General features: G+C 31.4%; 4 protein-coding genes across 4 annotated transcripts; 3 read left to right on the top strand and 1 right to left on the bottom strand.

Annotated features, from left to right (window-relative positions):
• The first annotated feature begins 473 nt into the window (after positions 1-473).
• Chro.70564 (hypothetical protein) lies at positions 474-2,504 on the top strand. The annotated part of the gene is made up of 1 exon (XM_661280.1): positions 474-2,504. One exon carries the CDS (start codon positions 474-476, stop codon positions 2,502-2,504), a length of 2,031 nt encoding a protein of 676 aa, XP_666372.1.
• A 584-nt stretch (positions 2,505-3,088) lies between these two features.
• On the top strand, positions 3,089-7,276 carry Chro.70565 (NIMA-related kinase 5). Its single annotated transcript, XM_661279.1, has 1 exon — positions 3,089-7,276. The coding sequence occupies one exon, from the start codon at positions 3,089-3,091 to the stop codon at positions 7,274-7,276; it is 4,188 nt and encodes a 1,395-aa protein (XP_666371.1).
• Positions 7,277-7,670: 394 nt separating this feature from the next.
• On the top strand, positions 7,671-8,054 carry Chro.70566 (ribosomal protein S20). The annotated part of the gene is made up of 1 exon (XM_661278.1): positions 7,671-8,054. One exon carries the CDS (start codon positions 7,671-7,673, stop codon positions 8,052-8,054), a length of 384 nt encoding a protein of 127 aa, XP_666370.1.
• A 1,637-nt stretch (positions 8,055-9,691) lies between these two features.
• On the bottom strand, positions 9,692-11,383 carry Chro.70567 (hypothetical protein). The annotated part of the gene is made up of 1 exon (XM_661277.1): positions 9,692-11,383. The coding sequence occupies one exon, from the start codon at positions 11,381-11,383 to the stop codon at positions 9,692-9,694; it is 1,692 nt and encodes a 563-aa protein (XP_666369.1).
• Between the last annotated feature and the right edge of the window lie 299 nt (positions 11,384-11,682).

Here is an 11,682-nt window from a genome sequence, read left to right as displayed (position 1 = left end):
AATGAGTGAATTATCTTTCAAAAGACAATGGAATCATTCTTTTTTCAGCTTGTTGGAATGAGTTCCTTGTTATTTATGCATTTGAGATTTCTGAAAATCCCAAAGAAAGCTGTAGAGATAGCATTAACAGAATTCTAAGCAAAGATCAGGAAGATTTATCTGTATCATTCCCAACAGTACCGAAAGTTAGTTGCAGACCATTGATTTTGACTCGAATCCCAGGTAAAAAAGTGGATGAAATAGTAACAAGTTGCTTAATTAGTGAATTTTGGTCTTTAGGTAAAGAGTTATTCTTTGAGATTTATACCGGTTCTTCAGAAGGAAAAATCCATATATTTAAGTTTTCTCTATTAGAAGAATTTGGAGTTATTAAATGTTTGGGGTATAATTTAATAAACAAAAGCTACCCCAGCGTTCCGATTACCAAGTTATGTTACAAATCTGTTTCAAATGTTGAAAATAAGAAAGAACATATGCTTATTGCTTCAGAAGGCACAAACTTATTCTTAGGAAAAGTTGATATTGAGAAAATGAGCTGCGAAATCCTCAAACCAAATAGTGATAGCTTCAGAATCAGTCACCAAATGCCTATTAAAACTGCAAAGTACATGGAAGATATTATATATAAGGGTGAATTATTTGAGACGGCATTCTTAACTGTAGATCAAAGTGGACTTGGAATTCTGCATATTGTCGATCTAGAAAACAAATCATTCATTTCATTCCAGATCTTCACAATGGATAAGTTAATTAGTGCCCCATCTGTTTTCCCAAGTTTGGACCAAAGTTCAGATAGCTCTAGTTATGATATAGAAGATGCCAGTCAAAACTCAAATAAGAGCTTTTCTTTGGAGAGTTTGCAGAACGTGCCTTCAAGCATAAAGTCAATAAAAGATTCCAATGACTTTAAATTGATTTCTTTTGAGAATCCTTTGGTACCTGGACAGTTTTACAGCTTTAATAAAAAAAGTCTTCATAATTTCTCAATTGCTGTAATTAACTCGGCAGCTTTAAATACTATTCGTCTGATTATTGTCTTTAACAATTTCTCCCCTATGGATTATATCTTTAATAGAATTTCAAACCATTTCATTCATACTGAATCTCTAATTAATACATATTCTTGTCTGGAGGACGAAAAAAGTCTGGAACCACTTTCCAGAGCAATTTCTCAAGCATTCACTTTGAACGATATTAGACTTATCCTTGCAGGCCCTCTTACAATGAACAAGATTCCTCTTTTAGAGGAGATGGATGGAAAGACATCAAAGGAGCCCGAGGACTCTATTCAATCAAAGGAGATGAATAGTAATAATGAAAATGATGGCTCAGTAAAAAATGCTGATAAGAATATTAGTTCATTTTTGAACTTCAAGCTTGGGGAGAAACTGAGTTTGAAGGCTAAAAGCGAGAATTACTCAATGAATGAAAATTCGGACGATGTTATGGATGTATTTCTCTCATTATTCTACGAAAACACACCTTCAGAACTGATTAAAGAAGCGATTTCTTATAACTTTGTTGAAGATGAATTTCCAGATGATATTATCGGGTGTTTACATATATCCAAGCCTGTCTTTTCCAACTTAATTCTGCTTGCTCTCTGTTATATTGTTGAAATTGAGCCATATATACCAAAGTCTTTGGAATATATCCCCATCAGTTGTATGGATAAAAGAAGTAGTTTTGAAATCCTTATAAAGACACTAAATCAAGCAGCATCCTGCCCTAATTTTCCTCATAAAGAGCTTAATAGCTCTACCTTTAGCAAAAAATCCATTCTATCTCTGCTTTTCAAAATCATGTACTTGATTAGAATCCTAAACTCTCTGAGATGTTTGGTACTCTTGCTATATTCTCGTTCAAACGAAACTAACGAATCCCAAGTAATTAGACGCGAGGAGCAGATTTCCAGATATTTAGTCAAGCTTCAGTATTACATTCAACTTCAAATAACTCAAGTATATCAGTTGGGTTCCATTGAAACGCAGGGCGAATCGGTGCTTCCTGCTAGATTAAAGTATATTTGGAATTGTATAAAAGAATTTGAGCCAATTGATTTATCTAAAATTTCCCTTTCAGACAAAAATATGGAAAAATACTTTCAAGATTTGATCAATAATTCCTGTTGTCTAGTTTCAGAGTCGCCTTACAACTTCTACCATTGCTTAAATAATCATGAGGAATTAACGAATTCTGAGACATCGAATACTAGTAGCTCAAGTTCAAGCTCTTACCCTAACTTTAAAGATGACTGTGTATCCTCAGTCCCAATTTGTCCAATTACTTTCCTTCCGATAAATGTTTTTGCCATGTACAAACATCTTTCATGTAATTTTTGCGGGAAAGTAATTTTTGTCCCAACAGAAATGACTAATCAAGCTCGCATGCAAGATGGAAAGAGTCTGAGTTCTTCAATTTCCATTTTTGAGAAATTATGTCTTCAAGGCGAATACTATACATGCCAGTTTTGCTTGAATGTAACTGAACTACTAGATATTTAATTTGAGGAATTTGTGTCTGGATATGAAACATTTTTTACGAAAATTTATATTATTGTTACTTCTGCCATACTCTCGCATTTTGTAATTTTCATATATTTTATAATTTATTTTCTTTTCGATCAAATTTCTTTTTTCCCCAGAGTTCTGCATTGTTGATAAATTCCATGCATGCATACATGTGGACATGCAAATTCTGACATTTTGCATGTGGATAGGCCGGTATATAAAATTAGTCAAACAAAAAAAAATTATTGCCAAAATTAATTGCAAATTAACAAGGTTTAGATTAATTAAATTATTAAAAATAATATTTAAATTTAATTAAATAAAAATATTTGTACAAAAATAAATTATTTATATTATTGAAATTAAAAAGGCTATTGAGAAGATTGACGAATGAGGTTTTAAAGTGATATCAGAACTAAATTAATGAGTTTTACAAGTGCGTAGAGGAGAGAAAAGAAGGGAACGAGGAAGAAATAGATAAGCAGTTTCTTAAAGGATTTTAATTGAAGACATTTAGAGGTGAAGACAGTAGCTCATGCAATTTATGTAAAAAAAATTAGGTAAATACCTGGGAATTAATGAAACTTACAATCCCATTTCTACCACGAAATTCTTCTTTTGATTTTTTGCACAAAAACTACAGAATCATCGAATATGTGGGAAAAGGACAGTTTGGTAATACATACAAAGTGGAGAACACTATTGATTATAAGATATGGCTAGCAAAATGTATTGATCTTTCACAGATGGATGAAGATGATAAAAAGAGGAGCCTACAAGAAGCTGAAATAATGAAAAGCATTAACCATCCTTATGTAATAAAGTGTCATGAGTCATTTATACACGACGATGTTTATTTAGTCATTATTATGGAATACTGTGAGAGGGGAGATATTGGGGCTGTAATAGACTCTTGTATATCAAAAGGTACTTATTTGCCAGAAGAAAAAATCTTATATTGGTGTGCACAGTTAGCAGCAGGGCTTTACTATTTACATAATGAATGCAGAATTATTCACAGAGACATAAAACCCTCCAATATTTTCATTAGGGAAAATGGAGACCTTGTAATTGGTGATTTTGGCATAAGCAGGATTATGCTCAGTGTAACAATGCCTTTTACTTTGACCTCAATAGGTACTCCTCAGTATATGTCACCAGAAATGTGTGAAAATAAGCCATATACATATAAGAGCGATATATGGTCATTTGGATGCGTTTTATATGAATTGACATGCCTTAAGCCACCATTTTCTGGAGATTCATTGTTATCTCTGGCTTGGAAGATTTCATTTCAAGAAATAGAGCCATTACCAAGCTGTTATTCATCAAACTTATTTAAATTAATACAAAGCTTATTATCAAGGGATCCAATTCTCCGTCCAGATCCATTGGAGATTTTGAATAACGAATCTTTTCTAGAATTTAATCGTTTACCAGAATTTTTACCAAATAAAACAGGAAATGATTTGAAAGAAGGGACAATTGAGAAAGTAGAAGGAACTTTTAATGCTCTTTTCCAAGATAATTTGAACCAAGATAACAAGAATCAGCTTAAAATAAATTCTACAAATGACTGCAATGCTAGCCAGTTGAATACAAGACCAAGTTCAGGTTTTAGCGCTGGAAATGATGACTCCTTTAGCTTTTCTAAAGAGAGTTATTCTTTATATGAAGGAGAAAATAAGCAAAAGTGTAGTGAAGTCAATTTAATTGGTCAAAATAATATTCATAATAATTTAATCGATGGATATAAGTGCTCTAAAAATTCAATTTTGCCTTCAACTTCTGTCAGCATTGCTACTAATTGCTCTCCAGATGAGAATTATATCTCCGGAAGAGAAAATATTCGAGAATATTGTGGAATATTGACCAACTATGAGCATCAATACTTTAGTGTATTGGTCGGAAGAATACAACATCATATCTTAAGATATACAGAAAAAATGAACTTTTTATTCTGCTCAGAACAAGATGATATACTAACTGTGTTTAAAAAATGCTTCAAATCTTGTCAAAGTGACTTATACTCTTTAAACGGCTATTTAACACAGGAATGGTTCTCTGAGTTTGTTAATGAGCTTAATGTGGGGTTATCCGAAAATGAAGCTTCATTCTTCCTTTCATATATTGGTTATTTTATTTACTCTGAAAACAAAGATCCCTTCTCAGAATGTAAAAAAAATGAATCCAAGAAAAACAAAAGCAATTATAAAATAAGACATACAAAATCTTCCGGTAGTCTGCTTTCACTGGATGTATCTAAAACTATGAGGAACATTGATTCAAAAAGTAAAGATGTTTTCCTTGGAACTGTTGAATTTAATGAAGATACAAAACATCCAATTCAAAACAAAGAAAACATTAAACCTAAAATTCCAAAAATACACGAATTTATTGAGAAAATTTATTCTTGGAATAAAATAAGATTAAATAAGTTTCAAGAACAAGGCGTTTTAGAGTCTACTGAAACTACAAATCTGAGATTTGAAAAGGAACCTAGCCCCTTTCCAATAAGTCCAATAATAAATTACAATAATTATAAGCAGAATATACATTCGATTAAGCCTTGCTTCTATCTTTTTATTACAGACTGGATTCAGACTATATTAACTCCAATTTTAGCCATCAACAATATTACATATAACTCAAATCAGTCTGTAAGTAGGGGAAAGAAAATTACATTAAGGCAAGGATTTCATCTTTTTGATCAGAGGACTCAGGGAACTTTATCTAGACAACATTTCAGGACTGTTTTATACTTGATTTTGCCAAAGCTAACTTCAGTACAGCTTGATTGGCTTTACGCTCTTGCACCAAAAGATTTGTTTGGAAATGTCAAGTACGAACAGTTTCTAGATTTCATTGATAATATTCAAAATTCTGGTAAAACCGTAACTGCTAATGAAAATATAAACAGAGAAAATGCTTTGAATGGGACCAGGAGAGGAGATAAATCTGAGAACTTAACCAAGAAATTTAGCTTTTTTGAGAATATAGAGATTCAAATAGATAAGGAAGAGAATGATGAAAATTTGGAGTATAACGGGCAAGATCATGCTTATATAAAGGAAACAAACACCAATAATATTCTTAATAAAATTCAATTTCAAGGAGAAAAGTCTCAAACTAACTCTGAAACTAAATTGACAAACAAGATAAAAAACTATATAGATGAATCAGAAAATGAGAGATTACAACATTTTGGAGAGAATGAAATAACTAATAATGAATATAATAACATTCCTATTATACAGCAAGAACTATATAGCTTTGGAATACAGGATGTCGTATTGCTTCATTACAATAGTCAAGCTTGTATGAGAAGGCCTTCTCCTTCTCCTCAACTATTATCAAGAGCAAGGAATGCTTCATTTATAAGGAGTTCCAGAAGAGGCTGTGAGCCTGAGGTAGATGGAGATAATAAAGAGAATGATTCAAAACTTAATTTGGCAGCTAGTGAAATAGAAGTTAAACAAAAGTTTGAGAAATTCCAAAAGCAAAGCTCGGTTTCAACAGATAGTACAGGCGAACAATATCTAAAGATAAGTCATATCAAGAATCAAGAGGTTAATGAGAAACAAGATTTAAATGTAAATAATGATAAAATCAGCACTTATAACTTGTGCTTAAACATTTCAAAGAGTTTGGTTGGGAGTTTAAGCAAAGAACTGGAATGCTTAATTCAAAAATTACAGGTTGAAAGAATATACACGTGCTGGATTACAGCAAAAGCTTCGGAAAGTCAAAAAGAGTTGTTTGGCGAGGTATTTGAAAAACTAACAAATATTAGGCTAGATACTAGTTTGGCTTTGGATTTATTGATTTCAAATCTGGATATGATGAAAAATCCTAATCAATTCGAGTCTATTATCGAACTCGATGGCATATTAACGATTTTAAAAGAGGAGCTTCCATTACAAAGGGATGCAATTGATTGTATATTAAGAGTGATTGATCATATGGAACTTTCATCTGAACAGGAATCCAAGACAATTGTCGAAAGTCAACTTATCAATTCAGATGCCTCAAAGGTTTATAAGCAAATTATGAAACAAGCAATTACAAACAACATCGTATTGCCAATTTCGACTAAAAGCAAGTACAAATCTAGCAGAAGTCATGAAGGAGAGCTAGCTTCTACTCCAGTAAGATCTATAAATAGCATTAAAGAAACAGATTTTTGTAAATCCCAGCTTGATTCTAATTCAAAAGTTTTTGATTGGACTGGAAAGTTTCTAGCATCCTTTGAATTTTTTGGAGAAGCCACAGTAAATCTAATCCAATGTGGGATAAATATATTGGAAAGCATGAGAAACTTTAGACAAGATTTTCAACTACAGGAAACAAGTCTTAAAGACTTCTCAAAACTGAACCTTCTCATAGAAAACTACAGACAATGGTCGCACTTAAAAGAGCACGTGTCTAGAGAGTGTGCCTTTGTTGCATCAATTGGAGCTAATCATGACCTAAAGAATGATATTGAGACTGCAAGAATCTTCCTAGAATTACTTGGGGCAAGAAGATTCCAAGTAAACGTTACTTGGCAGCAACAAAGTAGCACAGAAAAACAGCTATTCAGAAAGTTGTTTCTTCTTGAAGAGTCTCTTTGGAATAGCCAAAGCTATCTTTCTTTAGGAGAAGATATGCTCTCATCTACAAAAGAGAGCGACTCTGAACTTTGGCTAATTTGTGGCGAACAAACTTGTGGAGCACTACACAGTACTTGCAACAAATTCATTAGCGAAATTCAATCATTGTTATAATCATTAACATAAGTAAAATTCTATTTTGCTTTTTTAATCCAAGTTAGAATATTCACCTTGAAGAAAAAAATACACGTTAGGCGCCAACGCTTTTAAAAAAATACCGGTATTTTTTCTTAAATATTTATTAATAAAAAGGTATCGGTGAGACGGGATCATAATAATAATATTAATAAATAAATTAGTAAATAATAAAAATAAACTGGTAATTAAAAATTAATATATTTTCTATTATTAAAGGCCTGCCGCTGAAGAAATTCAAAGATTAATTATAAGTCTTGTTTTGGGATTAATACTACCAAAGAGTTTATTTTGTAAATAGACGATATTTATATATACTCAAAGACAGGATTCGTTATTAGTAAGATAAAACAGAGAAAGGAGTCAGTCAAAAATGTCAGCAGCTGTAATGAAGCCAACAGACAAGCAATTTGGTCAGTTTAATGGAGAGCAACAACAGGCACCATTACACAAGATCAGAATTACTCTCTCGAGCAAGAATTTGAAATCAATTGAGCGTGTATGTGCTGATTTGATCCAAAGTGCTAAACAAAAGGACTTAAAGGTAACTGGTCCAGTTAGAATGCCAGTTAAGACCTTGAGAATCACTACCAGAAAATCCCCATGTGGTGAGGGATCTAAGACCTGGGATAGATATGAAATGCGTATCTACAAAAGAGTTATCGACTTGTATTCATCAAGTGATGTTGTAAAGCAAATCACTTCAATTAACATTGATGCAGGAGTTGAGGTTGAGGTAACTATTTCTGACATTTAAGTGAGTTTAGCCTGGAAAAGAAGGTACTATTGACTTGGAGTATAATGATTAATTTTGTAATGGTATCTCTCCTTAATTGATTAAACCAAATATCCTGATAAGAATTTGGGATTGTCTTTTTTTGTATCTTTTACATCAGAAGAGTAATAATATATAAATACCTTAATTTATTGGTTATATATATTTTCCCTTCTTTTCTCCAGTAACCTTACTAGAGGAAAGGAGGGTGTTACTTAACTATTCTGAGCTGAAAGTCAATAAAGTTTCCAATTGAGAGATAGCTTCTTTATTCCTAGAATTTGGTTCTTTTACTATTATTATATTTTAGAGCTATGGATCTGAATACTATACATTCTTGGGTTAATATATTCCGGTTATATATTTATGTATTAACTATACATAAGTTTAAGCAATACCAAGATAGCAGCCTTTTACGTGTTCAGATCCCAGATCTATGTATATATATATATGTAGAGAGTTAATTTCGAGTCTGCACTTGCTATAATATTAGAATGATTACGATAGAGAAATACATTTCTAAGAGGTAATAATCATTAGTAAACGATATATTTGTTTTCTTTTTGACATTTTCCTTGTTTTGTTTGTGTTTCTTATCTCTTTTTTTTTCTTTTTGTTAGGTATCGGATATCTCGCCTTGAGTCTTGAGGCGTTTTGGAGGGAAAATCTTAAAATTCTCTTTTTAATTTGTTGGGATGAAAATTCATTTTCTAGTATGGAAAACTCAAACCCAATAATCTACTTTAAACCAGTAGATGAAAATAACATAGAGGAGGTTGATGCCAATTCCCTTTTTTATTTCGAAAATAGAGAGTTAAATAATACAATAAATCAAGTAACAAAAAATGTAAGTACCTAGAATATAATATAGAATACGGTTCTTATTCTTAACAATTTCCATTAAACAATCATTTTTTTTTCTTTCTCATACCAATTTTTAGGATGTTTACGAATGCATTAAAGATATTATTGACCCAGAATACCCTTTAACTCTTGAACAACTAAACGTTGTTTCCCTTGAAAACATTATAATCAACCATGAAGAACAAATCATATTCGTTTTCTTCAAACCCACAGTAACTAGCTGCTCCCAAGCAAGTCTCATTGGACTATCCCTATACTATAAACTACATACCGTTTTTAATAAAAACTTTAAAATCATTATCAAAGTAGTTAAAGGTACACACGATCTTGAAGATTCGATCAATAAACAACTCAAAGACAAAGAGAGGGTACACGCTGCACTAGAAAATCCTCAAATATATAAAACTATCACAAAAGGACTTGCAAACTCCGATATTTGGGAAGACCAATCTTTATTATACTAATTTAATCATTTTTTTTCTCCACATGAAATTCCCGCCTAGAATCGGCTTCCTTTCAAAGCAGAATTCCCGCCTAAAACATGCAAAATTAGAAATTAGAAAAATTATAAGAAAATCTAGGTAAAGCGAGGATGAGTAAGGAATTATTTATTTATTTTTTTTAAGTTAGTTTCTCAATAAGAGTGTACTATTTTGATAAGTTGGCCATTTCCTACAATATTGATTGGAGGAAGACCTTTGCTTTATTAGGTTTGAGTTGATATTTTAATCAAATGATAAAGCGCGTTAGTGGGGCTAGTCAGACTTGGACTTTTCATTGCTGAAGCTTGGATAATTAAAGTTTCTAAGAGAGAGTTTTAATAAAACAAAAAAGATACATATTGCTGGAGTGAAGATGTACATAAACTGAAAGATGTTGAGTGTATGCCAGTAGCAAAGGATAATGAAAAGAGAAATTGCCAAAGAAATGAAGGTTGCTACTTTAATGAAAGGGACATTATTTATGAAAGTGAAGAATCCTTGGTCAATCTTGGACAACTTATTCCAAATAGGAATAATTTTGAATAGTGATAGTAAAATTAGGATAGAGAAGCCATAAGGGAGAAGAGGTCCAGGTAGTTTTCTTGGTTCTTTAAATATATATGAGATTTCTTCTTTTGGATAGAAATCGGCAATCTTGGGGTGGATCTTGTATGGGCAAAGTTTACTAAGAGCTGATGTATCATTACGTTCATCATTAATCATAATTGAAAGTATCTCTTGATTGGAATTTGAGGAATTGGATGATTCATTTTTCAATGGATTTCCAATAATAATTCTTATGGAAAATTCTAGAGAAGAGCAAATAAAGTCATCATTTGTAAGATCTAAATAAAGTTTTAGATTATTCTTCTCAATAATTGCTGGAATAAGCTTGATTGTTCGGGTACCAATAGTTTTATAAGGAGTCAAAGCTTTAATTTCAAAAGCAGTAAAATATTGATATACTGTTTCAAAGTTTAATATCTCCAAGCTTGTTTGTAGTTCCAGAGAAAATTGGAAACTATCTAATATCTTCATATAGTGAGTATTAATATCTTTAACTTGAGATTTTCCCAATGTTAATTTCTCACCAAGGTAAATAGTGGCTCTTGTAATCTCAAAATTGGAGCTTTTTTTATTAAGAATTGGAATATTGGCCTCTCTAGCAAGGACAGATTTACTAGAAATTTTTAGCTTTGGAATAGAATTAGACAAATCATTCTTCACTTTCTCAAGATTAAATGGTTCGGTTTGATTTGCGATATTATTATAAAAAAGTTGATACTCGCAAGTATTTGGTATACCTACAAGTTTAAAAGTATTAGTATTTGATAAATTCAAAGATAAATTTTCAATTGGTGATCCATCTAATCTACAAAATATGACTGTAGCTAAATTCTCATCAATATTTTTGGGATTAGTATTTTGGAAACCTTGTATCAAATAAATACCAGAATCAATAAACAGTCTTCTAGTGACAATATATTCATTCAAAACTGTTAAACTTTTTATATCTCTAAGTTTAATTCTTGAAATACTATAGGCCATTTGCTGTAAGGAAAGTGGGATATCTTCAAAATCAATGGGTCTTCTTAAGAAGAAGTACGCTCTAGACAAGAGTGAGAAGTTGAGGACAAAGGTATCTAAGTCTACAATAGGATAAAACTTGAGATTCTTATTTTGCAATTCCAAGATTGTATTCATCATTTTAAGATGTTGTACATTTCTAGATCCTAATCGAATTAACTGAGAAATTGATCCAAATAAAAATGAGATTTCTTCATAATCTAATATTTGATTACTTGAAATTTGTTTCTTAATAATACTTAACTTATCATTAATAATCTCATTCGAGTCTTCTATTATATCGTCTCTTCCTAAAACTGAACTAATTTCCTGTGGTAAATTGGATAGTATAGTTGTTAAGTAATATAGCTCTTTTAAGGTCGGTTTAGTTGATTTCATAAAATATTGTCTTAAGATTTCAGAACTAGTAATTGCTAATTTGAGATCACATTGAACTAGTATTGAACCAAATATTGAGCAATTTAAATCATTTAATGGAGTATCTATCCTTTGAATCTTATTTCTGAAAATGTTACAAAGTGAGTTAGTTTCTGATTTTGGGACATAATTTGTTGCTAGTAATTTTAATAATAATGCATCACATGTACCTATTTCTTGTGTGATATCACTCGGTACCTCTGGTAAAATATTAACGAATTGGGTCTGTACCTTATTTATTAAGGCAAGAACAAATAATA

Source organism: Cryptosporidium hominis (assembly GCF_000006425.1).
Source record: "Cryptosporidium hominis TU502 chromosome 7 CHRO017127, whole genome shotgun sequence".
In the NCBI taxonomy this organism is placed as follows: domain Eukaryota; phylum Apicomplexa; class Conoidasida; order Eucoccidiorida; family Cryptosporidiidae; genus Cryptosporidium; species Cryptosporidium hominis.
Note: the sequence above shows the minus strand (reverse complement) of the source record. Positions and strands in the feature narration are given on the sequence as shown.